Below are 27,919 nucleotides of genomic sequence, written 5' to 3'. Positions count from 1 at the left end.
CAGGAAGATGAATCTTGGTTCTTCCACTTGACAAGAATTATTTCATAAGGTCGAGACATCCTGCAGAGCCAACCAAAGCTGGAGCTGCGCTGTGGTTAGCAATAACCCATGAGTTTCCCACCTGTGCTAATGCAGTATATGCTGGTGCAATGCAGAAGGCTGCTGTAACTCAGCACCAAAATGGAGGAATTTGGTAAAGAGAACTTATTTACCCATTGCCCAGCTTGGGAGGGTGGGTTGCAGGGGAAATTACATCTCTTCTCGCTTGTTTAAGGAATGTAAGCCCTGCTGAGGAGCATCACGAGACCCATGGGAGGTGAGCTGCTGGGTCTGTCCCGGCTAGAAGCAGAGCTGCTGGGATGCAGGACGGCTGCAGCAGCACTGTGCCCTGCTGTGCAACAGCTATATGAATTTCAGAAGATAAATGTTATTTTGGTGTGTCCGGGAGGGATTTGGACACGGCAGGTGTGTACTCATCACCTGGGTGTCCTGCCATGTGTGTCAGCCCGATTTCTTGGGATGTTTTGGGGCTGGTCTGGGGGGGCAGTGGAGCAATGTTCAGTGGGTTGTGCTTGCCCTAGGATTACAAATAGATTTCCTGAAGATGCCGGGCACCCTTCCCTGCAACCCCGCTGCCTGTGCCGAAAGTGCAGGCAGCTGAGGCAAGTCACAGGAGCTCCTTGTGGGGGATTAAACAAACCAGCTGTTAAATAAACCTGTCCCTCTGCCTGGGTGTGTGGCAGCATTTCTGGCTGGCTGGGATGGGTGAGGACTGCAGCTGGGGACGCTTTGGGGCTGGGGACACTCGATGCTGGAGCTGATGACGTGGTGTTGAAACTCACTTCCCCACTGGTGTAACCAAACCCTCGGAGGTGCTTGGCTTTTGGATTTTTTTTAATGGGAAAAATGGGATTTTTTTTTTTTTCAATGGGGGGGAAAGCAGTTGGGTTTTTTTAATGGGAAAAATGATGCAGGTATTGCTCTTCCTGCTTGTGAGCAGGGTGAAGTCCTGAGAAATGCGTGTGGCTGACTGGGATGGGTCCTAAAGATGGTGATGCAGTGTGAGAGGTAGAAGTTAAGTTTCCATCACAGATACAAGGTCACGCTGAAAAGCCGCATTTGTGAGTGCTGAAACTGCTGTTGTGCCGGTTGGGGAGCAGAGGAGGGGGCGAGGCGACTCCTCCACGCGTGCAGGTTGGTGCTGATGGTCATAATCCCCGTCTTTGCTGGGCGCTGAGCTGCAGTGGTGGCCTCAGGGACAGATTCATGTGCGCTCCTGGCCTGGGTGTCCTCTGCCCCTGGAATGGGGCTGTCCCTGCTGTCCCTTGCAGCAGTGGGTGCTGTTTTGGATGAGCATGCCAGGGACGCGGCTCCTGTTCTCGCAGCCGTGCGTGGAGACTACTTCAGTGCAAGTGTAAGGGGTTTTAAAGCATCTTTCCTGCCAGCAAAAAAATAATATAACCGAACTTTTGGAGCTGGTTAAAGCCAATTTTGCCAGAACCAATTCTGTATCTCACATATTTACTGGGGTAATCCTCGTAGTGTCCCATGTAACTCCTACATTGGCATTGCCTGTCACCTCCAGCCAAACTCCCCTCTGCCCTTGTAGCAGCTCTGAGAAATGGTTTTCAAGCTGGCAAGGGTCACGCACCCCATCGGGGGGCTGGCCAGGGCAAGGCGAGGCTGGATGCCGTGGCTGGCAGAGAGAAATGGGGGGGACGTGGCAGTTTGCTGGGACAGGCTCGCGGCATCTGGCTCAGGTGGCATATCATAGGGCAGCAGTGGCACCAGCTGCTGCTGGCCGCGGTGATGGGAGATGGGGGTGTCCCAGGCAGAGGCTGGGGGTCAGCTCTTGCAGCCCCCCCACTCCCTCCCCAGCCTCTTTTGTTCCCCACTCCGGTGATGCTTCGGCTGCTCTTCACGTGAAATTAATTCCCAGGAGCTCTTGGAGGGCAGTCGGGAAGAAATTTCTCCGGCATCATCCTTTTGGGGCTAATTGCTGGTGATGTGACGTCAGCCCGATGGATTTCTCTCTTGAATGGCTGCAGGAGAGGCGAGGAGGGCCCGGTGCCCGTGGATGTGTACCGGAGCTCGCAGCCCTTCTGCTTGCTGAGCGTGCCAAAGCTCACACCCGGTGCTACCGGAGCGAGCTCCGCTGCCTTATCCAGGCTGGATTTATCCCCCCCCCCCGCCCCCCTTCCCAGCAAGTCTCCCCGCACGCTCCTAATCTGACAGTGCCTGGTAATTAATCTGGCTCCCCCAACCGCTGCAATAGGATTAGAGGGAGGGGAAGTGCGTCACGAGGTACGAAGAGGGGTTATGCTTTTGGTGAAAGTGTGTGTGTGTGGGAAATGGGAAATAGGTTGGTGTGTTCCCGGGGGGGGGGGGGGTCGGGAGCGAGCGCGCATGTGACGAGGTGCGGGGCGGGAGGGACCGGCTGCGCCGGAGCCGAGCCCGGCTCGTCCTCCCTTTCTCTCAGCATCCTCCGGTGATCCTGGAGGTGATACAGGCGCAGCAGCATCCATGGCCTGCCGTTAGCCTCAGCGCCTTGGTGTTTTGTTTTTTTTTTTTCCTTCCTTGTTATTCTGGCAGCTAAGGGAGCCGAGGATCGGAGGCGTTTGAAGGGCTTACGTTAAGCATCTGGTAACTGGGATCGTATTCTCCTGTATTTTTTCAGGCTCCTTGGAAATTGAGGAATGCAATTCTGCCACCATGATGGAAGGTAGGTGATGATCTGAGCATGCCTTTCGGGATCGCTAGAGTTTTAAAAGCAATGGTGGAGGAAGGAGGATGCACTGAACCTGGGTGTGTGAATCCTTTTTCCTTTTTAATAAAATAATAATAAAAATAAAACCCTCCCCTCCCCCTAATCCCAATCAAACCGAAGCACCCTGCCCACTGCCGGCGAGCTGGCAAGCTGGCAGATGGTGATATAATATCAAGCCCATCAGATTATTTGCAATTCCATCCCCAGCCCTGTGTAGGCAGTTCGGGGTATGCAAATGCCCGGTTAACCAGCAGAGCTGCCGGTTCCTCCAGCTGGCGAGGTGGCAGCCTGGGCAGGGAGAGGGAGCCTGGGCCGGCATGGGTTGGTCGGCATTAAGGTCCTTTAAGCATTATTTTATCCTTTGCTTGGAAACCTGCTTTCTCAGCCTGACATGATGCACAGAGGGTGAATTTAAGTGTTATCTGTACGCACAGACCGGGAGCTGTGAAGCCTGCTGATGATAGATGGGATTCTGTGGTTTTACAGCGTACCTGTATGGATGAGTATCTTTTCAGTGGGAAACAAGGATATTTGAACTTAAAGTAATTTTTGCCAGGTAGTGTCACTGGTTTGAAGATTCAGGCTCTGAGGATGAGGAGGGGGAATGCTGGATTGAGGCTTATTGGAATAAAAAAGGAAATGAGAAGGAAATATGGGCTCCAGGAATAAGATACTTCAGGGAGCGTTGTGAGACTGTGCGTCTGATCGTGTGTGGGAAAAACCCCTGGGCATTTCTTAAAGAAATTTTAACCTATGTCGTTTGTCTCAGCCATATGTAAAGCTCTTTTTTTTTTTTATGCTTTCTGGAATAAGATGCAGGGAATTTTTTTTTTCTAGCAGAATAGGTACTTCAGGGCCAATGAGATCAAAATATTCTGTTTTTTTTTTTATGGCCCATTGGCCAAGGCAGAAGGGCTCACCTCGGTGAGGGCTGTGCGGAGCCGCATCCAGCACTGGGCTCGTGGCGCTGCCGGCATGCTAACCAGGCAGCTGCTCGGCCTTCTTCGAGATGACAGGCAGAAATTAGGCTGCCTCTTGGTGTGTCCCTGTAAATCATGGTCTGTTACCCTGTCCAAATTAACCCAGAAAGGCATTGGACTCCATGTAACCGAGATGTCTTGTATTGACTTAAAAGATTTGCCTAACCTTGGAAATTCAGGTGCTGTAATGGCCATGTGTGAACACATAGGAATTGCTCCTTGCTATTTTTTTTGATTCCTTGGTGTTAAGGGAGTAAGTGTTGTTGTCCTTCAATGTCTTCTCTAATATTGATGATAAAGTCACAGACAAAAGAGATTTTAATTTTAGGCCGTGTCATCAAAATCATCACACCATGCTGACATACATGACACATTGGGAACCAGGCACACAGCCTGTGCAAGAACAGGTAATTTTAGAGAAGATATCATTAACAACATGGTTTCTCTCAAAAGCGCCTGCATTTGTAGAGGAATTAATGTCGATAAATTGAAGTCGGCCTGCTGTAATTCTTGGTTTGGGTGATTTAACTAGTTCTGTGGCTGGTTGTGGGGAGGGCAGTTGGGTTTTTTGTTTGTTTGGGGTTTTGTTTTGTTTTCCTTGAGGATTTTTGCCTTGCTTGTGAAATGCCCGCGGTGTGCTGCTGTGCAGGAGCCTTGGCTGCCGTGGCCCAGGCAGGTGGGTGCTGGCAGGGGGTGTCCTGCCCCACTTCGGGGATGTTGGCCAGGGCTGGGGCAGCCAGCTCGTCGGGCTCTGGCAGAGGCAGAACCACCTTTCATGAAATAGTTTTGCATTAAAAAAAAAAAAAATTAAAAATACTAGCCATAAAAAGTTTCCCCATTATTTGTGACTTATTAAACCGCTTAACATGTTGTTCCCTAACTAGCTAATGCGTATGGGAACCTAGAACGGAAGGGAGAAAATAGCATTAGAAGAAATAATTACTGCTTTTGATGAATTCTTAAGCAGTTGGAAACTGGCTCTATTTGTAGAAGAGTGAAACTTTTGTGATCAATATCCTACTGAAACACTGACACTTTGCAGAGATGCTTTATTTTAATATAAGAATGCTTTCGAATGTTCTTAGCTTAATTTGATCTGAAACTTTTAAACCTGCACAAAATACCTATAGTTCCCTGCAGTAAACATGTTAAAGGGTTTTTATTATTATTATAACTATTTAAATCACTTGTCTCACCAAAATGTTGGACACTGTGCTAGAAGCTGAGGGTGGAGCTCGGGGAGGAGCTGGGCCGTGCCTGCCCGCTGTGTGCCGGTGTCCACAGGCAGCCCCAGCACCCCTGGGGTGCAAAGCATGGGGCAACCCGGCATCACCCACCGCCAGTGGGATGGACCTGGCTTGGTTGGTGTTTTTGGATCCTCTCCTTTGGAAACGAGAGAATTTGGCTCCTTGGGAATGTTGCAGGATGTGCAATTTGTACTAGCTTGTTCTGAACCCAATATAGAATAATTTCTCATTCTCCTGGTAGATGGGGAGAGAAAGTGCATATTTTTCACTGTATGCTTAAAAATTACAAGGATATCTAAAAAAGCTAGGTGTGGACACTGTCTCAAGAAACCATCCCTTGTTGGAAGGAGAGCTGAACACATGTCACACGGTGTCTCAACCACCAGAAGCGGGTGGTCCTCCACCTCCTTAGCATGGTGGGGTGCAGCGTGCACGAGCGTTGCCATTGCTCAGCAGGCTTGGCGTGTTGGGGATGGTTTTGCTGTGCTTGGCCTCGCTCACACAGGTGGAAAGTAGGTGTTGGGGATGGGGACTAAAATTCCCCAGCTTTGAATTGACAAAAATAACCTGCAGCAAAACTGCATCGCGTGTCAGAACTAGATCTGGGACCGAAACTGCTGCTGGAAAGGTCCCACTGGGTGCTGGAAAGGTCTCTGCATGTGTGGCTGTAGATGTGAGAGGTCTTTGGATCTTCCCTTTGATTGTTAAATAATTCACCAGTACTCAGAAATGCACTGGGCATGTCATTAAGGTAAACATCCGTGCACAAGAACAAGTTTATCTCCTTTTTTTTATCCATCTGTTGCATCTCCAATGTACTGAAGGTATTTTATACAGCTTAATTAAGTTTTGAAATCACTGCTGCAACATGTCACACAAGCCAGAAGCTCTGCAATGTTCAGAAAGATTAGACAACCATGTGGCTGATGAGAGCAGCCGTGGTTACATTAGAGAAGGTCATTTCTTCTTCTGCAGAAGATGGTACCTGCATTTTCCCTGCGCCCAAACCAGACATTTGCTGGGGAGAAGCTTTCCCAGAGTCGAAATTTCTCTGTAACTCTCTTCTCCAGGCTTTTTTGCACCTGTTTCTGGGGAGTTTGGTCATCCTGGGAACATCAATGGATGACTGGTCACATCCAAAATGGCAAAAACTTTCTTGCATCATCTTTTAGCAGTGGTTGTCTCCAGGCCTTACGTTTTCATCGTGCTGAACAGGTAGTACCGGGACCAGAGGCATCTAAGGGCACATAAAAAAGCCTTTTTCTTATTTAGGCAAGAAAATTGGCTTTAGTATATTTTAGGTGGTCTTGTTTCAGTAAATGGTGTATTTAAATGTGCTTAGTGTTGGCCGTGTGACTCGGCAAGGAAATGACCTGGTAGAAACATTTGGTTTTCCTTTGAGAAAGCCAATAGCAGGTTTGAAGCAATTAATGTAAATTCAGGCACGGATGGCAAAACCATCCCAGAAAATACACGAGGACCATAACACCAAATTAGGACCTGTATTTTCCAATACGTTGTTTGAGCAGTAACCCATGACCGAGCTTGGGCTTGCAAAGCGGCTCAGGGCTTTGGCTTGCAAGAGCATCTCCAGCCATGTCCTGAGATGCAAGGGGGACTTTTTCAGACCTGCTGGAACTGCTGCCTAACCGACAGACCTGACACGGGTGGGGAAACTATTTTTTCATGAATGCAAGAGAAGATTGTTTGACCCTTCTGTTCTGCCCTGCATGGCACGGGGTGATGCCATCCCTGAGCCAGCGGCTTGGCTCCCCTCATAGCCCAGGGTGGGCATAAGGCTGGGGACATTTCACCACTTCTCAAATTCAAAGATGTGCATAAAGCCTTTTTGGGGTGTGTTTTGAGGGCTGATCCTGCCCACAAGCGCTGCCTGCACGGGAAGACTGATGTTTTGAGCTACCGAGGATGAGGCATGTGAAAATGGGGGTTCTGGAGGTGAGGCGTTTGCAACAGAAACGGCAAGGAACTCCTTAGCTCTTGGTTTTGTGGGTTCAAAAGCAGGGGATGTGGTTAGTATGTCCAGCCCAGAGCTGCTCTGGGGAACGTGACATGCTCCCATGTTGCATCGTGGTGCTTCCAGCAACGTCTCATGCACTCTGGGTTGGAGCTGGGCTGGCAAAACTGGACCTGAAGAGCATCCCTGTCAATTATGAATGAATTTGTTCAGCAGTTGCAAGATCAAGCAGCTGAACAGGTTGCAGTAGCAACCTCTAGTCTATGGGGGGGAAAAAAACCAAACCCTTTTTGCAGGCATCCAAACCCTTCCCACTGAGCTGGTGTGGGTTTTTTCAGCTCTAGTCCACTGGCAGCGTGTTTCTCCATGCTAAAGGAGGGAAGGGATAAATGGCTCTAGCTCAAAACCAACAACCACCAAGTAAAGGCCCCACCCAAACTCTGGGAATTTGGGAAATGCTTTGGATTGGGGCTGGTGGTGCCTGCCAGTTAAAACCCATGCAGTGCTGAAGTGGTGGCATCGAGGATTTAAACCAAAATATGAGTGAGGCAGCAAAACCTGCCATTTGCCTCGCACCTAAAATGATCGATGGGATGTAGTGGCTGAAGCAAAACCCAAACAGGGTTTTTTCTTGGGTAGAAAGGATAGAAAATATGGCAAAACTTAACAACTGCATGTGATACAGGTCTGCAAAATGCTTCCTTGGAGTGAGCCCCAGTTTAAACTGTGCCCTTGGACATCTCAAACTGGTGCCCAAACGCAGCAATTGGGGTTTCTTTGCCAAGGCAGAAACTTTCTGCATGATTCATTGGCCTTATTCAAATTTTAAAAACACTTTAGAAAAAAATTACAGGTTAAATCGGGTGTCTGTTCTTCTTGAACCTCCATCACAGGGTCTTAAGAAGTTAAAGGTGGAAAAACATGGTTGTATGTGGAAATACCCTTCCCTAAATGCTGGTTTTGAGGCTGCAAAGCTGTAGGTGGTATAAAATGTAAATCATATAAATGATTTACCCAGCACTTGTGCTGGGGATCCTGACTTACTGCTGGGATCTGACAGGGGTCAACGTGGAGGGAAAAGTGGAAAGGAGGGGAAGGCAGAGCTCCTCCCCAAACCATCTACCTTAAACTATTTTCATGCCCAAAACTTGCTCTACTTAGAGACACTTTCACTAAAAATCCATCTGCCTTTGGAAAGTCGGTGGGGGTGCGATGCTGGCTGCCTCCCTGCCTGGGCTCCAAGCAAAGCTCATGTGTGGTAGTGTTCCCATTTTCTGTGCTGGCCCAATATAGCCTTTTTTGGTTTGTTTTTTAACTTTAAGATAGTGTATTTGAGTTTCTACAGGTTTAGTACGAAAAAGGCAAACACCTGACTGATATGCAGTTTGTTTGTTAGCGGAGTGGGTTGTTCATGTGCAATGCAGTAGTACAAAGTGTAGCCCTGTTTGCCTTGCCAGCTATTGAATAGCCTCGGCTATTTGTTTTTAGTAGAAGTTCAGTTGCAGGCTGATGTTTCTGGGAGCTTTTGAAGGTTTTTTTGCTTTATCTGTGGGAATGAAAGAGGAGTAAGGCTTGCAGTGGTTATAGCTACTGGGTTTTTTTGCACTTACAGCCTCACAGAATGATTTATTTTAATTTTCAGTTTAGTTTTAGGTGTGTGTTAATTTCATAGATGGTCACCAGGCAGCCGCTGGTGCCAGCACAGCTGCCTGGGGTGCGCGTGCTTTCCTGGGAGCCAGAGGCATGGGATTTTGAGGCTGTCCTTTGGGAGCAGGCACGGAGCTCCTACCCTGTCCTACAAACCCCTATCTCTTCCCCTGAACACCAGTGGGCTTCACTGCAGAGGTGGGAAGGGGAAATTCCCTACCACATCCCTATTTATACTGGATTAGTGCTGACGATGGTAATATTATTTGAAAGCAGTGAGGTATCAGGACTGGAAAATCATACTTTGCAGCCCGTATTATCTGGGAGCCATTCCTTACCCATCCCAGCCTCAGAAAAGCACCCCTGACTTTGGCACATCTTTCTTTGCATTTAAATTATGACTTTTTTTTTGTGGGGGGGTTTTTTGGTTTTTTAGGGGAGTTATTGAGGGGGGAAAAAATTTTTCTTAAAATTCTCCACCTACGTGTTGCAGGAAATTTAAAACATCAATTTGAGATTAATGTCATCATGCGTAGGATGTGTGGAAATAATCTTGCAGGGAGGTTTGGAATAGGTTGAGCTGAGGAGGACAGGAGCCGTGGTGATGCTGCGGGGAGATTTCACAGCCTGCCCTCATCACTGGGCTGCAGCTGCCGGTTTGGGTGCCTGGAGGATTTCATACAGCCCCACAAATATATTGGTCTTCTACAGTTGGGTCTGTACAAATCATTAAAGATGCACCTTGTTATTAGAGCCAATTAATAATAAATGAGTGTCAGGCTTTTAAATGCATGTGTGTGTGTCAGCGGGCATTTGGTTGTTTTGTGCTTCCCTTAAAATACTGCCCAGCATCACGCCTATTGCCCGCTGGGTGCAGGTGAGACGGGCTGTATCCCGTGCCCCGCTCCTGTTACAGACAGCATCAGCTTCAAGAGCAAGCTCATGTCTAAAACATCAGCCTGGATGAGTTTTTTTTGATGGCTTAACCAGAAGCTTTTGTATCAGCTGAAAATGAAAATAAACTTGGGTATTATGAGGCAGTACAAAAAAATCGATTATCAAAATCTTCCCTAAAGATCTGAACTCCCTCCTGGGGACCAGGCTTGGGGCAGTCAGTGGATGGATGCAGACCCAGCCCTGCGTGCTGCTTGAGGGGCTATTTTTTTGATTCGCTATTGCTGGGAGCATCATGATTAAAAATAATCTTCCCCAAGTATTTTGCTGTCAGCGAATAAATTAATAAATGCAGTGCTGCTAAAACAGTCCTGTAGCCACCTCGTTAGTGGTGGGGTTTGCTTGGAGCTGATGGCATTGGCAAATATGCCTGATGATGAGCTCATCTGGGGCACTTTTAGGTCCCTCTTAAGGTGCCCTTCCAAATGTCAAAGGAGGACTTAATTTTTAATATGGTTTATTGGAGTTTTGCAGGGGTTTGGCCTGGTTTTGGCGTTAGTGCAAAAGATGCAAAAGAAGCCTGTGTAAGTTATTATTAATAAGGTCACTTATGCTTCATGTTTACCTGGCTCCTTTCACCTGGGGACCTCAAGCTCCTTCACGCCGCACGGTTCCTCTGTAGGGAGACAGATGGGTGGAAGAAGCTCCGTCAGTTTTGTCAAACGCTGCCTGGAAATGAAGCCTTTCTTCGGGTCAGGTCTTCTGCTCTTATTTTTAGTTACACTATTGCCACGGTTAATCACTGCTTTGAAATCAAGGTATTCATTTGACAGCAGACTGTGGGAGGAACAGGACGGTTAGAGGAACTGGAAAGAAGTGTCTCGTCACGCTTTATTTTTGGGTGTAAATCTTCATCATACGCAAATGTGAATTTTGCAAATTTTTTTTGGATGACCAATTGAAAGTGAGTGACGCTTTTCCCTGGCAGCTTTCCTGGAGTTGTACCTTGTCCCCAGGGAAGTGGCTCCTGTGTCATGCAGGTGACAAACCCACCCTGCCAGCCTGGGTGTCCTTTTCTCCACCTGGGAAATCAGGAGTGGGAGTTTGTGGAGGGTCACACAGATGTCAGCTGCAGCGGGGTGGCCTTGATCAATAAGTCATGGGGTGGATGGAAGGCTGTTTCTTAGTGTCATGCCTAGGCAAGGATTTTGGTGGGTTTTAATAAGACCTTACATTCTGCATAAACAGTACGACTGCAAAATTGGTGTGTTTTTCACAGAAAATTGTCAAAGTAATTGCTGGGAGTCTGCAGTGTGCATGGAGGCAATGGATTTTAAGGAGATACCTTTTAAAACAGGGCTGTGAGATGGGACCTGCTGTTGGCTGTGGCTCCGGCCAAGGAGCAGATGTAAGGGCAAAGCCTTGCAAAGAAAAGGAGAGGTTTGCAGTGTGATTTTTTTTTTTCTTTTTTTTGGGAGGGAGGGTGAGGAGATACCAGCATGGGGGATATAATGGGCGTGGGTGTCCCCTGGATGCGCTGCCTGCAGGAAACTGCCCCACCTACAAGCCCAATGCCCTCCTGCAGCCGCTTGGTGCTAGGGGAGGCATGTGGAAGCACCGTCGTCTCCCATTCCCAATAAACCAAAACCCCCTAAAAATAGAAATCTGAGTGGCATTTGGGAGGGAAAGCCTGTCCTGGACAACTTCTTAAATAGCACAGCAACCTTTAGAAATGCATCTGTGTTTTTGTGTGTGTGCCAGCTGTGAATGAAAGCCACAACTGTATCCAGATTTAATTTACTGACAAAATTGGTGGAGACGTATGTGTCCCACGTCCCTCGGTTGCCGCATGCCTGGGGTCTCTGAAAGTTGATATTAAAAATCTAATCTCTGGGGAAAGCAGGCAGTGAGCAATTCCTGCAGCTGCTTTACTGAGGTTGGTGAATAACCTATGAGCAACAGTTTGCATCCTTCTGATGTTAAATAGTCCTTAAATGCTCAGTTCCATTGCAGAAGAAAAATGAATTGATGTCCTATGTGTTGTGATGCATCTTGCTGATGCGGCCCTTTATTTTAAGGACAGCCTGTAGCTGCTGGCCTGCTCCCCAAGCTTTGCTTCGGGGCTGGGGCTTGCTCTGAGCTGGGCAGCCCCACTGCCTGGAAGGAGGGCTGGGCACGGGTCCGCTGAGCATCTGTGCAATGAGATGGAAATGTTTGGGCTCCTTGCTGCACCCAGCTGCAGCGATGCTGATTTCTGCGCTGGATCTTGCCATGGGGAGAGCCCAGACCTATGTTTATATGGAATATAAATACTTTTCCATGGCTCAGGGTGTATTCCCATGTGCTGGGGCTGCAGTTAAAGGCTGGGGTCTTACCCCGGGCTGCAGGCACAGGTTATCTGAACTGAATCGTGCCTGCAAAGCAAAGGGGCCAGTGTAATGCCCAGACACAGGTTTAATCTTGGGTATATTTAAATAAGCTGGTGCGCACTCCCTCGTTGTAATGAGTGCATGCCAAGCAGGGGTTTCAGCTCAAGGGCTGTGCCATTTCCCAGCCCTTTGAACTCCTGACTCCAACTGCTGTGATGAGTATTTGGGCAGTTTGCAAAGGGGAAAAAGGTGCGGACCAAAGGGAAGGGGAAAGACATGAAGGTCCTGGGAGCCCAAACCCCTCTGGATATGCAGGGATGGATGCTCGCTGCTCCAGGGCAGGAGCAGAGCCTGGCACGGGGGCTGCTGCTCCGTGGCAGGCAGGACGTGTGTCAGCAGCCACAAACCCAGAGGTGGCCACTTGGCCACAAGGCTTTCTCTAAGTTCTTCTTCACATTCCAGCTACTAGATAGGATATGTATTTTTAGAAAGGTGTTGAATGTTAATTCAACAACTCCTTAGGCAGAGTTCACTGCAACCTGATCGGAGACTTAATTACCCTCAAGGTTGAAAACGTGACTGTATTTCTGAATCGGTTACAGGATCTTGTATTACCTCTGTCCAGAGCGTCGGTCCCTTCATCATGACATTTCCATTCCTGGGGCAGGTGCATGGACCCCAATGCAGGTGCTCCTGACACAGTTTTGGTGCTGTGCTGAATAGACAAAGCTCTGGCAGGTGCCCATCTCCTCCTTCTCCAGCCTTTCAGCTGCCCTGATTGCTCTCCCATCAGCTGTGCGCCAGCTCTGGGGTTGCTCCAGAAGCATTGGGTGCAGTAGCTGAGCGGGACTGAGCCCAGGTGTGATGCCACCTCTCTGCTCCTCCTTGGCATGTTCCCGCTTGATGGGGGGGACGGGGGGGCTTGTTTTCTGTAGAAAGCGTTTGATCTCCTTGATGATAACCAAAAGCACCGTCACTGGACCCCTCAGTGAAAGGTGGTGTGTACCACATCTCAAAACTGTATTATTTACAAGGCACAACAGCCTGGGACCTTGAGCCAGGAGCAACCACTCCTACTGTAGGAGAAAATGATCCCAGAGCGTAACTTACAATGTTTTATTTTATTCAGACTTATTTGTGATCTTGTTTTAGGCTCTCAAACACTGTTAGTCCTTCAATGTCTTCCAACTGAAATTTCTGATAAGGACCAAACTTATCAACATTTATTTTTATTTGAAAAAAACGCACAACTGTTGTTGCTTACTTTTGTTTTCAAGTATCTCCTTTCCTGAAAGCCATAGGAAGCCAACAGTGTTCTGCTCCAGCAGAGAGTGACAGAGGTGGCAGTGAGACCACCATCCCTTTTTCCTCATTTTTGCACTTTCTAACAGGGAGAAACTGTTGTAAGCATGTGGAAGACTGTAATACGTCTCTGTGGGACTTTGCTAACCAGAATTTTTTTCAATAACTTGGAAGTGTAACAGGGTAGAGTAAATTCACATAGTTAGACAGTAAGGACCTTTAATGCCTGGCTAGCTCATTATCAAAGATGGCTTTGTTAGCCCCCCACGGCAAAGCTAAATGTAGTGGTTTAGTGACAGTTTGCACTGGAAACTATTGGTTTACTGGGATGAAATATTAAGTACAGCGAGATCATGCAGCCAGCATGCATACAGCACTGCGCATCTTCAGAAGGGGCATCAACTGTTTGTTATAAAGATTACTTTTTATGTATTTTGAGGTAGCAAAGCAAGTAAGCTCCAGCGGGTGACTCCCCCAGCCTTTAAGGGGTTTTCCAGCAAATTTTCAGAAAAATAAATTTCCTGACTGGTTAAAATGTAGACTTTGCTTGTGTGGGGAGAGTACTAAGTCTAGTCCTTAGCCTGGGGACCAGCTGGTTTCTGGACCCCCACCAGCCAAATATCAATCAAAATTATCATCATCAAAAATCTTCAATTCTAAGTAAACCTGATTTGAAACCAAGGCTTGTTCACAGGTCAAATGTGCATCACACTGGGGATTTGTGTTCTTGCTGGGAAGCACAGCTGTCCCTTGGCCCCATCTCCAAGGGTCCGGTGGTGGTCTCTTCCCCGAGTGGAGGGTGGTGGTTTCCATTGGTGGGACACTACTGTACCTGGTGCTGTTAAAGCCCAGGGTCTGTTCCTGCTCCCTGAGCTGCTGCCATGGCACCTTCTTCCTTCACTGGGGCTTGGTCCAAGTGTGAATGTGTGGCGGTTGTAGTTGATTTGAAGCAAAACACTCTGATCTGGCCTCAGGACAGATTCCTCTTTGGAAAGAAGTTCTGGGTTATTTCTTTTTTTTTTTTGATACAAGAGGAGCTGAGATGTAAGAAATGCTTGGTTGGTTTTTTGTTTGTTTTTTTTTTTAAGTTGGTAGGAGTATCTTTGTTGTGTGCTCTTCCTGGGAGCTATGGTCCTGGAGGATGTCCCTGTGCTGTGAAGGATGGTACATCTTGGCTGGTGGAGCAAAGTGCTTGAGCAGGACAGCCCCAGCAGACCCATAGGAGAGGCTGGGGGAGAGCAGTGAACCACAGTGCTTGCTGGGGACAGGGAGCTGGAGAGTGTGTTGTCAGAAAGTGTAAAATAGTGTAATTTAGCCCTGCTATAGGAAAAGGAAACCTTGAGAATTGAGGGGAAAAATGAACAACCAGTCAACCTGAAATAGAGAGGAGTTTTAAAATATCCTTTATCCTCAAGGGGATAAGAAGGGTAATTTATTGACTGAGAAGACAGACATTTGGTAAAAAGACCCAGCATGCATTATTTATGTCACTTTGCACAGAGGATGGGAGGCTAATGCCAGAAATAAATACCCTCCACAAGGGGGAAAATAGAGGGAGACCACAGCAGAGCAAATGCAAAGCTATTCGCAGTACCGGGAGCCTGGTGAAGCCCACAGCCTTGCCTGGGCTGGAGACTGGTGTAAGCCCTTCCCAAGGACAAAATTATATGAGCTTAAATAGGTTAAAAAGTGACTCTTTACTAAAACTTGCTCTACAGAGATAGCTGACATGCAGCATTTTAAATTAGGAAAGAAGGAAGGTAACAGCATAGGCAACGGTATGTTATTAATTGCCTGTGATGACCTTTAATGGTGATGGGTTTGTGGCTGGAGCCTGCTGCCTGCCGTGACACCACAGCAGGCAGGGTGGAGCAGCAGAAGACCTTGTCTCATGAAGGACTTGTGTTGTAACCCCTGGCCATGGTCTGCAGGGCCAGGTTGCTGCGGAAGGAGCCCCCTCAGGCTGCCGACACGAATGGTGCCATCGCTGCCTGACTGCTGCTTCTGATGGTCCATCCTCTCCTACAGAATAATGTCGGCAATTAGACTTGTAAATGAAGGCGGTTGAAATATTAATGACTGTATCGAGGCAGTATGTGGAGGGCTGAGTTCCTCGCCGCATTATTAAGCCTGCTGAAAGGCTAGTAATGAGCTTTAATGCAAAGGTTGGTTTAGGTAAAGCATTTTAAATGTTATGAAGATGTATACTAATTTAATTACATATAAGGTGGGCAAAACCAAAAATAACATGGACTGAAAGAGCACAGTTACTAAGACTTGACTTTTCTGCTGCCGTGGCAGTTGAGAATCCCTGTTTTTTGCAATGGACGAAACATGCCCATTTTCATGTAAAATGTCATCAGTGCAGCAGCTGGGCCCGAGGTAGGTGCAGGCTGCTGCTGTGTCATAGCAGGGGAAACTTCTTCTGAGCTGACCTGCAAAGAGTGTTTGGGATGCTGCTGTTCGGATTATTTAGCTGGGGCTTGATGTGGTTACACACTTGCTTCTTAAACTTTAATTTACCGTTTGAATTTTTCCTCTGGATATGACTCAGATGATTTCAGTAGTTTTGTCTTGCCTTCGGTTTTGTTTTGCTGAGCAAAGGGAGGATTATTATTATTTCTTTAGTAAAGCAAGCCAACACCAAATACAAAGTCTTTGGCTATGAAACAGCAGCAGGTGTCCACGTCTTCGGACCCGGTAAAGGAATTCAGTAAGAGCGTGCCCAGGTTTGCGGGGAAAGGGGATTGCTCAAATCAAGCTCCAAGCTGCATGCAAAAAAAATCCACACAACCAAAACAAAGAAAAAATAAACTTAATAGTGATTATTTCTTATTCCCCCCTATTTCTCCCCTTTCTTCCTTCTCCCCCCCCTCCCCACAGGTACTTTGGTCTTGAGTCTCTGGCATGGCAATAGATAACATTTATCTTCATGCAGACTAAGTTGAACTAATTTCAATCTTTTTTTTTTTTCTTTAGTCATCACAAAAGAGCATTTAAGGCCCAGATAGTCTCACTGATGTCTTCTCCATTTCAAAAGGTGTGTTGTTTTTATGAGGCCCATCCTCCTAAGCGAGTAGCTCTTCCTCCAGGAACCCCCCTCGATATTCAGGGGTCCAGAAGCAGCAGCTGCTCCCTCCGCCTGGGGACGGAGGATGAGGGACTGGGTTTGGGAGAACAGGGTTATTTTTCTTGTAGAGGTGTTAAGTCTTCTTCAGTATAGAAAATAAGATGTTGGTTGTTTTTTAAAAATAAAGTTCAGAAAGCTTCATAGTGTTAAATACTAATTCGTATTTCTCAGATGCCAATTCTTAGGTATACCAGGAAAAAAAAGGATAATAGTAAATAAAAGGTGAATAATGCCCCCCGATTCAGAGAGCCATTTGTGTTTGAAATGAGATCCCTGGCACACAATGCTTAGTTCAGCCTTGGCTTGTGGCTACTCTGAGTCTTTGAGTAACAGCATTCAAAGCCATTTGGCTTGAGGACTAACTGCAGCATGTGAAGTTGTACCTTGGAGGGGCCGGTGGCTTTCCCCATGTTTGTCCTCTGTGGGCGAGGTGGGGTTTGTGGTCATTGATACGGTTCTAGGCATTCTCACTGCCATAGAGGTAATAGCACATGTATGACTCTGGGCTGTCGTGCATGAGGCTCATTGAGGAAAACCTGCTGAAGGAGACAGCAGAGATGTCAAATACACCTGTCCGCAAACATTTTAGTCTAATCTCCCCTCCAGAAGAAGGATGTCATGCTGGTCCTTGAGCAGGATGCACGGGTGCGGTATTTGGTGCTGCCGTTGCTGGTGTTTTCTCCAGCTCATGCTTGTGATGGCTCGGTGTGGTGGGGGGTCGTACTGGCGTTACTGTGCCCTTTCACAGAGCCTGAACTAAACTGCTGGTGAGATGCATGGCCTTTCCCGCTTGGAGACAGGGGGCAGCCCACCTCTGCTTCAGCCACGTAATAACTGTGCAGAATGAAACCAGCTGTTAATCTTTAAAACAGCGGCGAGGAGTGCAGTAGATGTTGGCGGGAAGGCAGAGTTCATGCCTGCCCCCCTTCTCCGGTGCTATGAAACCGGCAGTAAAGCTCGAGCTTTGTCCTGACCTTTGTCCAACTCAAAGCGCAGTTTTAAACTGAGATTGAGGGAGATGTGCTGCTTGCCCCACAGTGCTGGGCTGCCTGCAGAGGTGGGTCTTTCCTTGTATTTTGGATGTGACAAAAGGGAGAAGGCTTCGGGAACATAGGTAGGGACTTCTGTAATTCATGTTACATACTTGAGTGCATTAATGTTCCTCCTGTGAGTAAAGTAGGAAGTCCCTGGGGTGAATGGATGGGGAGAGGGCTAGGATGGCTATTGTTGCAGGGATTTAAATCCTTCTCCTCTGGTGCTGCCATTAGCTGGGTACCGCATCATACCCATCTTTATCACTCTGGCACTTACAGTGGCCTGGGACCTCATGCCCAGTTTTCCAACACCTCTGGTAGCCCTGTAGCCGATGGGATTTTGGTGGCTGAAGGCTGTGGCACTGCTGGGCAGAGTTAGTATGGGTCAAAAGAGACGTGCTCCCAGCGTGCCCCGTATGACCTGTGCAGTGAGGTGGCGTGCCTCAGGGCTTTAGGAAATCCTTGCCTCTGGAGACCTGCAAGGGGATGGATGGGTCTGGAGGGGCGATGAACAGCTGGGTGTCTTGCCCGGGTGTCCCTGGAGGTGCTGGGCACAGGATGGGGACAGCTGAAGGAGTGGGCTGTGTCTTTGGGTGACACATACAGCCCTTCGTGCTGGTGTCACCCAGCACTGGCATCACGGGGCAATGCAGCTCTCTGGGTCTTCCCACTGGAGAGTGGTTTGGATCCAGTACCTGGCACTCCTTGATGGGGAGAGGTGGGATTTGATCTCCATGCTAGGTGCTACTTTAGAGAGCATCACCTGAGCGGTGATTTCGGCTCCTCCCTGCTCTGAGCCATCCCTTGGTGCCCCACACGGATATGCTCTATTTCCTTCTTTCATGCCCGTCTTTCTGCCACCTCACTGCCTCTTCTCTGCTTTCTCTCCCACTTACCATCACCTTTTCTCTTCCAGTAGTAATTCTGTCTTGTCCTGTGAGGTTTCCCTGAACCTGTATTGTTCCCTCCATGAACAAGGTCTTATTATTTTTACTTTCTATAAGGATGACTCTTGCCCAGACTGAAATGAGACTTGAGGACCAAAGCGTGCAATGCCCTTCTGTGCACAACCCCCAGCTCTGCCATCAGACAGGGTATTTTTTTTAACAGGGATGCACAAGCTCTTCTGAGCTGCAGCCACCCAAAAGCAGGGCTGTCCTGGAAAATCACTGCGTTGTCTCCCACCAAACCACAGACCTCTCTGGTGTCATCATCAGGGCACAGGCAGCCAGTGCCTGGCCCTGGTGTGGGTGGTGGGCTTTGGAAGGGGACCCGCTCCCACTGGCTCTCAACAACCATCTCCAAAGGAGGCTTTCATTTTTGTTCTGCCTTTCCTAAATATCCTTTTTTCCCCTCAATCATTACCATTTTAAGCAGATGGTGGGCCTATTATATAACTGAGCAGAAGGCTTCACTACAAAATTTAGCCAAATCAGGTGCTTCTTCAGATAAGACTAAACAACAACTCATTTCTGGGGTTTTTGGCCCTCCCTGTTCTACTTTGAGTTTGGAGGATGAAGTTATTCTGGGGGGTGAGATCAATGGAAACCTTCCTCAGTTATTAATAACTCGCTTGAGTCTTGAAGAAATTGTAGGGAAGCAAGATGTAGTAAAAACAAGCTGTCTGCCCAACGTTGCAGGATGAGCCTGCAGGATTCAGCATCGCTCCCAGCTGCTTGTGCTGCCCTTAGCAGCTTGGGGGTATATGGATCCCATAGGCTGGGGGTGTATGGGATCCCATAAGTGATTCCTTCATCCCTGACCATGTAATGCTTGCTTTGGGCAGACAAGGGAAGTACACCAGGTGTGATTTTTCAGGAGCAGTCCCTTTGCTTCCCATTTCACAGGGGGAAATGTCCAACCTAAAAGCTCCATGAGCAATGCTAAGGAGACCTGCTGGAGCCTCTCCTGGTCCTACCCTGGCTGGCTTGGTCCTAGTGTTGGCCTGAAAAACCACCTGGCCGTAGGGTGTCAAAAGCCTGAAGCATCCCACATGTATTTTGATAATATAATATAAATCCATCAATTTTTTTTTCTTACATGCTGCAGAAATCTAGCATTTGTGTGCTTGTTGCATGCTTCAATCAATGCCCAGAAGAGTAGGATGTTCCTGGGAAAATGGAAAATAATTTCAATTCAAGGGCATATTCAAAGCAGGAGGCAGACCAAAGAAACCCAGTCTCCCTGAAAAGCATCAATCGAATGAACTGTGCTGGGGCACACAGCTTCTGGAACGAGTGCTCTCGTGTTCCTGGGGTGTCCAGAGCCAATTTCAGGGGAGCTACAGGAGACTTGGCTCCTTCAGTACATCACTCAAGGTAGAAGCTTGAGGTTTTTTCATTGAATCCCAGATAGTATTTTTTTAAGAAAGCAGGTTTTAGCACAAGTATAGCTGTGTGCTTCTGGTACGGTGCACGTTGTGTGAGTTGTCCTCCAGTCATGGCAACCCTGGTTTGTGCTGCTGAGCCTTGTCTGCACCTTCGAAAGTTATTGCACACCACATCAGGGAGAAGAAGGCTTGCAGCAGCGGGGCTGTGTAGGCATGCATGCGGCTAACGGGACTCCTAATGGCAGTGTGTTCATCTTTCCTGTAAATTCACACCATAGCTGTCTCCTTGCCGCACAGCTGGGCTCAGTGCAGGTGCCCATGGCTTCTTGGCTGAGCTCCCTGCAGGGCTGGCTCAGCACCCAGCGAGGAGGCAGCAGGGCAGCGCGGGTGCTGCCAGACCTGCCTTTCCTCCCCTCTATCCCCGCTGGCAGGCCCTGGGCTGTGGTTAGTGATGGTCCCTATTTGCTGGGCGATGGCTTGACTCTGCTTTCCATGAGGTTTTGGGGAAGGAGACACTGCTGAGCAAGGACCTGCTGTGGTTCCTGAACACTCGATGTGGCAGTTTGCTGCAGGCCAGCTTGTTGCATCAGCGTGAGCTGTTGCATTTGCTGCTCCAGACCATTGCTGCATCCTTGCAGCTGTGTCTGACCCATGGTGCTCCACGTTTGGATAACTTCCAGACCAAAGCAAAACTAGGAGCTCCAAAAGGAAGACGCCAGAAATAGCTGTTCTAGACTCAAGGGCCATGGTTTATATTGACTGCTTCGGCCACCAGGATCTCTAAATTACACCCTGACCTAAATTAATAGCTATTGTGCTGCGGGCAGTGATTGCACGACAAGCATGTCCTGCAGTGTCCAGTGCGAGAGCAGCTTCCAGCCACAGCTGGGTCTCCGTGGTTGGGCTGGGAGGCCACCGCCAGCAGAAAATCATCTGCATGAAAACCAGCCAGCCAAGTGAAACGTGCTAGCTTAAAATGTTCCAAATACCTTCCTTGGCGTGCTTGCTGCAAGCGGTTATTAAAAAATCCCTCTCCTGGATAGCTCTTAGGCTGGAAAAGAGAGAGAAACTCGCAGAAACCTGCTCTCCTCCATCTGTTTTTAAAAGTGGTGTGGCAGTGGCCACTGCCCCGATGGGCTCTGTGGCTCCCAGGGCTTCCCAGCCGGCTCCAGCATCGTTGGTACCAGGCATGGTTTTAAGCACTGTGCGATCAAGAATCAGTACAGAAAATAACCAACCTCATGGTTTAAACTTTTTTTTTTACACCAAAGAAGGGTTTTCCTACTGTGCATTAGTACCCACATGTGGCACGGCAAAGGAGTATATAATTAAGACAGTAAGCTTAGAAATATTAACTGTGAAATATGTAGTCACACATGCTGAGATCAAGTTAATAAGTGTTAAATGAAGAAATAAAAGGCATAAGCAAATGTACACGCTACCTGCGAAGTCCTGCTGACAGTTTCTTGGGTTTGGGTCTTTCTTTTTTAACCTTATTTATGAATTACAGCTGACAAGGGAGTAAGGAACATTTTGGAGGATTTGTTTGAAGCATAATATCAATATTGCATTCTTATTTATATTCCTTCTATCCACAGGATTGAAAAAACGTACAAGGAAGGCCTTTGGTATACGCAAGAAAGAAAAGGATACTGATTCCACGTAAGTCAATGAGATATAAACCACATTAATATATAATGATGCTGGGGAGAAGTTGATGCCAGTGTGCCAGGAAGGGAAGGAAGTCAGTGCATCACAGGCATTTGTCATCCTTGGATCAAGCCTTGTAATAGCAAATACATCTAAGCTGTTTCCCTTGTATATCCAGCGGCCAACAAATAAGGTATTTTCTCGGTGGTGCTGCAGAGATAAAGCCGGTTCTCCACGTGTTTGCAATTTACAGTGACAGTTAGCGGTGATCAGAAGAAAATTACTCCTCTGAGAGTTTCAGCAGATTAATCTCTGCCCAAACTACTGATTTGCCCGTCTGCTTAGATATTTTTAGATGCAAATTCAATTTAAACAGATGCCCATGCAGGCGGTGAGGCCGTTGTTGGAGCGAAGGGCTGTAGGGCTGTGTGGTTGGGGCAGGCTCAGGATGGCGAGTGTGCATGGGGCTCATGGAGCACACACTCCTTCGGCTTTGCTGCGAGAGATGCTTTTGCTTCCTGGGAAAACATCTGGTGGGGGTTTCTCCCCACATCTGGCAGGGGATGCTGTGCACAGGTGCAAAACCACTGGCAGGGTGCTCAGCCCAGCCCAGGGAGGACTCTCCACTGCCACTGATGCGTCTTGGGGGGGGGGAGGAGGGGAATGTCACAAAGCAGCATGGTAGAGGAGCCTATCCAGCCTGTGTGCTGGGGATGATGTGGAGGACAGGCAGCAGGGAGCCCCATTCCCGCACCTGCAGCATCGTCTAGGTGCTTAATGTCTGGCACAGTAGAAATCCTATGGGTTTTTTCTTTTTTTTTTTAACTTGTTTTCCTGAGCTATTTTGTATCTCAGCGGCGGTTGGTGAGGCTTCCCGTGCAAAGGGACAGCTGTTGCAGCTCTGCACGTCTGGCCACGCTCCTGGGGCCACGGCAAGCCCAGCTGCACTGGCATCTGCAGGGCTTTGCCTGCTGCAAAAGGGGGCTCAAAAATATGGGGGGACATGGAACGTATCCCAAGAGGGCTGTGCAGCACCAAGCTGTTGTCCTGCTGGCAGAAGGAGGCTTGTCACCAGGAATAGTGGCTGTCCATCCACCAGCCAGGCAGGCTGAGGAACAGCCAGGAACTCCTGCTCCAGCTGTGTACAGCTTCATTTATAATTTATCAGAAGGATGGGCAGGAAACAGGCTGCTTCGCATCTTCCTCTTCTGCTCATGGAAAATGAATGGAGCCATGTCTAGGTCCTGCCTTTAGCCAGCACCATGATTTCCACGCTTGCTTGCAGCAGCCTGCTCTTCCTAGAGGCTGAGGAAGCTGGTGGCACAGGGAGATAACGAATCCAGGGGCACTTGTGATGGTAACGAGCTTGCGGAAAGGCCACTGTGGGGGAGATGCTGCAATTAGCAAGCAGCAGTGATTAGCACGTCGCGGGGTCATGTCGCGGTCATCGCCCTGAATGGCTTTGAGCACTCTCCAAATGCCCCGTTGGCAGCCAGCGCGGGGCTGGGAGGAGCGGCGAGGGGCAGCGGGTTCAGACAGACCCTCTGGTCACGCCCTGCCATGGCTGGGCCACCGCACCTCCAGGACCCGGTGGTGGGCACCGCGGTGTGGGGTCTCCAGAGCTGCTGCCTGGCTTCCGGGGAGATGTGGGGTGCGCTGGAGCTGCAGCACAGTGGTGAAGGATCTACCACCCCCTTCCCTCCACCAGCTGAGGGTCTCCCCAGCTGTTTCTGGCTGGGCTTTGGGGAGATGAGCAGGAGGTGACATTCCCTGCATGTAGGGGAAATATGGAAGCAGAGAGGATCTACTTAAAAAAAAAATTTCGGAAACATTTGTGCAAAGAGATTAAATGTGCGATAAGAGGGGAGGCAGATGTGTATGAATTGGAGAAGTTCAGTGGAAGGCATTATTCTCTGTTAAACCAGAGCTGGGCGGGCAGCAGCTCCCTGCAGGGTTTTGATGATGCCCTGAGTCAGACATTAATTTGAGACAAATCTCTGGCAACGCATAAAACTCGGGAGCGTGTGGGAGGTGGAGAAGCCAGTCTGGTTTTCATAAACATATTTGTCTTTTCACTAAATAACTTAGCATCCTTAGACAGTGTTTAAATACGGCTGCTGAGCCTGCCACTCCGTTTGCTGTGACCGAGGTCCAAATCCCATAAGCTGTTGGGGATTAGGATCCCTGAGGAGTCTCATCAATTTCCAAATCCATTCAAAAGAGAAGTGATTGTGCTTCTGGCAGAAGAAAAATCTCTAAATTACTCTATATGTAATTTTTATTGTTCTCTGCAAGAGGATGCACACCCAGGGTAGGGCTGTGGCTGTGGGATGGGTGCAAGGAGGAGCCAGCCCAGCTCCTCAGCAGGGAGAGTGCAATCATAGGCAGGAGCACTTTATTTATTAGTAAATATAAAATTTGTTATGTGATAACATGAGAGCAATGGTACTGAGAGCGTTGTGCGGGTTTCACGAGCTTGTGGCAGGTAATTTAGATTTGCTGACAACTTCATACTTAAAACCATTGCTGCTGTGGATTCATTAAGAAAACTATTTCCACAAGTTAATCAGGCGATGGTGCAGTTTGGGAGCTAACACGGCTGCGTTTCTTTCTGTTCTTTGCAGAGGGTCACCAGACAGGGACGGCATTGTAAGTATTGCACAGACCCCGGTCCTGCTTTCCTCTCCTGCTGTGGCCCCTTAAATACTAATTCCTCCATCAGCCACCATCAGCATTTTGTGAACCGTCTTTTCCTTTCTGTTTAATATAGAAAATAAATTTCAGTAAGAAGCTATCTGTTTAAAATAATGACATATCCCAGGTTTTCTACAAAATTAACATAAAGAAAATAACAGTACAGAAACACCTGATGAGTGCTGTGGGCAAAGGGACCAGGTGTCCTGCTAAAACCCCCAGCTCCGCATCCTCCTTTCTACTCCCACTAATTGGCTTGGGCCAGATTTGCTGTATAATGAGTTAAGGGAAAATTGCCAGAACAGCTGTTTCCAATACCCATTTTTATTTTCTATATTAAAGTGAGAATAAGGAGATACTTGTTTTTGAATTATTGCTGCTTTTATTTATGGTGTTAGATAGAAATGCCCCTGCTAGATCTGGTAGCAGACGGACCACGTCTCCTTTAGCTGTTTGATTTCAAGTTTCCAAATAAGTATGTTGGGTTCAGACTGGGACTGTGCTGGTCATTATTTCTTGAGCAAATTCAGATGTTAGAAGCTCACCTTAAAATAAAAATGAGACACCCTTGGGAGGCTCGGCAGGGACAGTGGTGCTGGGGTGTCTTACAAAGCCATACAAAAATTGCGGTGCCAAATTGCTCCTTTAGAGAGATCACTTTTTTTCACATCTGACCCAAGATCCTTGGCTTTGGGCTCGCCCTGTGTTGGTAAGCCACTTCTTAAGAAATAGCAATTGAAAAAAAGAGTCTGCAGCTCAGGTAGCGCTTTAACCAAGGCTCTATTCAGCAGTAATAAATAAATAAAATGCAAGGATCAGCCTGGAGCCACTGCCTCCACCAGCAGAAGTGCTGTGGGCAGCCTTTTCTTGCCAGGTATGGGCGCAGGGACCTTGGGTAAGCTCGGGTGCCCTCTCAATCAGGCTCCTATTTCTTGATTTTCCAGGTGGCTTGTTGTTTAAGCTTGGTGCAGGGCAGGACAAGGTCTCCAGTGCTCCAGCAAGCTGAAGGATGCAGAAATGCAATTTTTGGGGGGGTATAATGAAGCCACTGAATGTATTCGAGGCAGGGGAATTGGAGGATGAAAACATTTAGTATAATTTTTCCTCCTACAACATGTTCTCACCATAACATTTGCAGCCGCTGGAGTGGCCAAGAGGCAAATCCTCTGACTGCTGAATAGAGCCCTGTTACCTGCCCCCAGTAAAAACCATGCTTACTCCTAATGGAGCCACAGCTGAGCCCTCCTTTTCATATAAAACTGTGCAGTGTGCTTGCTAATTCCTTTTAACTTATTTTTGTGTGTTTAAAAAACCCAGAAAACCAACAAACCACCCGATACTTTAACCCTTTTTCTGCCAAACCCCAATCCCTTCCAGCTGCCCAGCACTCATCCCAATGAGCCACCTTGCAATAGCAAACCCGAGAGTGTGCGTGAAGGAGGAAAAAAAAATTCGGTAAGGAAAACAGAGCTCGGTTTACAGCTACGAAAGGGTTGTTAAAAACAGTGAGTAATTTTTATTTTGAAATCCAGAATATAGGAAAATACCTTTTAGGTTCAGTCAGGTGGATGTATGAGTTGAATAGAAATGGGGTTAAATACAAATGGACTGGGGGAAAAGTAGAAGTCCCGCATAACTGCATCCAGCGTCTGATTTTTCACCCTTGTACCTTTAACCAGGCTACTCCGTTCTTGGGCAGCACTGTCAGGACTGTCAGGTGAAATGTGGAGGGCGAGGGTGCTGGTGGCCTGATCCAGCCCCCGTGCTGCTGCTGCTGCCCTGGGATGATGCATTGCATTAGACCCTTGGCAGGGTGCTGGGGTGGGGGGTGCTACCTCTGGCAGCTGAAGGGAACTGGATTACCTAATTTAGGTGCCCAAAATTGAGAACCCAGCCTAACTTCAGTCCCTGAGCTGGCCTTGTAGCACTGCTTACTGGCTGTGGTGGCCAGCGGGAGGTTTGGGTGTTTTTTGGATGCCCAGAATAGACCAGCAAAAGGAACCGCAGGTGACAGATGCCCAAAGCCTCCTTCCAAACCAGACCCTCCTTGGTCTGAAGCAGCAATAACTTGTGTGTGTGTGTGTTGGTGTGTTGTGATGTGCACTAACGCTGCATCCCAGCTGGGTTAGCCCAGACATCTCTCACTGCTGCAACCCAGCTTCACCACACAGTGAAGCAATGACACCTGGCTTGCTCTGTGGGCGGTTTGGCTACTGAGTAACAGAAACCAAATCCTTCTTTCAGCGTGTTCTGGGGAAGGTGTTTATCTCCCGATAAACAGTGGTGCTACCTGTGCTCGATGGGTATCGGGAGCCCCCGCTGCCGCCAGGTCTCCCTATGGGCTAGAACACCCCAGCACACGGAGAAATAGCCATTTCATTTCTCTTCCTTGAGAAATGTTATATGTTCAGCTAATGAATGTTCAAAAAAAAAAAAAAAAGCCTTTTGGCTCTCTGGTGTGGAAGACCTTCTAGAAATGGGAAATACTGTTGTGTATCACTGACGTGCATGTGCAGAGCAGCTCTCTGCAGTGCCTGCACAGGCAGCTGTGGGGTCCACCTGTCTCTTGTGATACCCAGTGGCATCCCAGCCGTGTCGATGCACGCGTATAAGGCATTCTGTGTTCTTCTCATTTCCTTAGTTTAAAACTTGGAAATTTTGTTTTCCAATGTGTTGCAGAAGAAAACGAATGGAGCCCCAAATGGATTTTATGCAGAGATCGACTGGGACAGATACGTAAGTGTCCCAAGGAGCCTCCCCTCCATCCAGCACTCACATGGCTCCCGACGGGGTACTCGGGCTGCGCTCCCATGCTGCCATTTCGGCTTTCTGGGTGGCCGTGGCCATTTTGGGTGATGTCCAAGTGTTAGTTGTGTCCAGATACGTATTTTGTATCTGCATGTTAATTAAATAGCATAAAACTGCCCAGAAACCAGGTGGCTCCGGTGCCCAGCACCCACCCTGCAGGTGAGGAAAGCGCTGCCCGGGCCTGCAGCATGTCGCAGTTACCTGGAGAAAACCCTGAATAACAACCAAGCATTGCAAAAAAATTTTCCGCAAAAACTGAGCATTGCAAAATCTTACCTGTGAAAATTAAGCACTGCAGAAATTGGTCTGCAGCAAGGCTGGGTGCTCAGCCCCTGCTAAATGCCCCAGCAGGTGCTGTGCCAGAACATTGGTGCCGTTTGCTCCGTGCAGCCCCAAGGGCTACCGGGGGGCTTGGGCTGCACAGGGCTTTGCTGGATGTCGCTTCCTGCAGGAGAAAACAGCTGCTCCAGCTTTCCTGGAACAGAATTAGCATTCCTAATTCTTTTGGGTTTTATGTGCCCTATTCAGAATTCACCTGAGCTTGATGAGGAGGGGTACAGCATCCGACCTGAGGAACCAGGCTATATCCTTTTATTGTTGGCTTTGCCTCTTGGTTTACAAACTGTAAGACGAGCTGGGGTTCACAGGCAGGCCACTGACTATTTTTTTTAATTTATTATTATTATTATTATTATTATTATTTATTATTATTGTTGTTGTTTGTTTTCCCTCTTTTATTTTCCTTTTGAGCTGTCACTCCACAGCTAAAATAGGTTCTTAGAGGGAATTACATGAGGCAGTAGAGCAGAAGGTGATTTTAATTGCCTTTGATCCACTGCTATGAAATGAGGAGGAGGCGTGAGCAGTGCAGGGAGCATCCCAGTGGGGTGCCCCATGGAGACCCCGATGTCCCATCTCATCTGCAGTGGGTGCACCTGCGGGGCTGTGTGTGGGTGCTGGCCATGTGGTGCTTCATCACAGCTGGTACTGTTTCTGGGTGAAAATGGTCTGTATGGCAGTAAAAGCAAAATGAGCAAAGATCAATTTGCAGCTCCCATAATGTGCTCTGCGAAGGGGTGAGGAGACGTTGATG

General features: G+C 48.1%; 1 protein-coding gene across 1 annotated transcript in view; it reads left to right on the top strand.

The window, feature by feature from the left end:
* The first annotated feature begins 2,445 nt into the window (after nt 1-2,445).
* SGIP1 (SH3GL interacting endocytic adaptor 1) overlaps nt 2,446-27,919 on the top strand; it is a 62,157-nt gene continuing 36,683 nt past the window's right edge. The window contains exons 1-6 of the mRNA XM_076339989.1: nt 2,446-2,722; nt 21,273-21,336; nt 23,949-23,973; nt 25,396-25,473; nt 26,698-26,754; nt 27,355-27,409. Coding sequence (XP_076196104.1) covers nt 2,713-2,722; nt 21,273-21,336; nt 23,949-23,973; nt 25,396-25,473; nt 26,698-26,754; nt 27,355-27,409 — 289 coding nt within the window. The 5' untranslated portion in view covers nt 2,446-2,712. The remainder of the gene's footprint in view (nt 2,723-21,272; nt 21,337-23,948; nt 23,974-25,395; nt 25,474-26,697; nt 26,755-27,354; nt 27,410-27,919) is intronic.

The sequence above is a fragment of the Aptenodytes patagonicus genome, chromosome 5 (assembly GCF_965638725.1).
Source record: "Aptenodytes patagonicus chromosome 5, bAptPat1.pri.cur, whole genome shotgun sequence".
NCBI classification, from domain to species: domain Eukaryota; kingdom Metazoa; phylum Chordata; class Aves; order Sphenisciformes; family Spheniscidae; genus Aptenodytes; species Aptenodytes patagonicus.
Note: the sequence above shows the minus strand (reverse complement) of the source record. Positions and strands in the feature narration are given on the sequence as shown.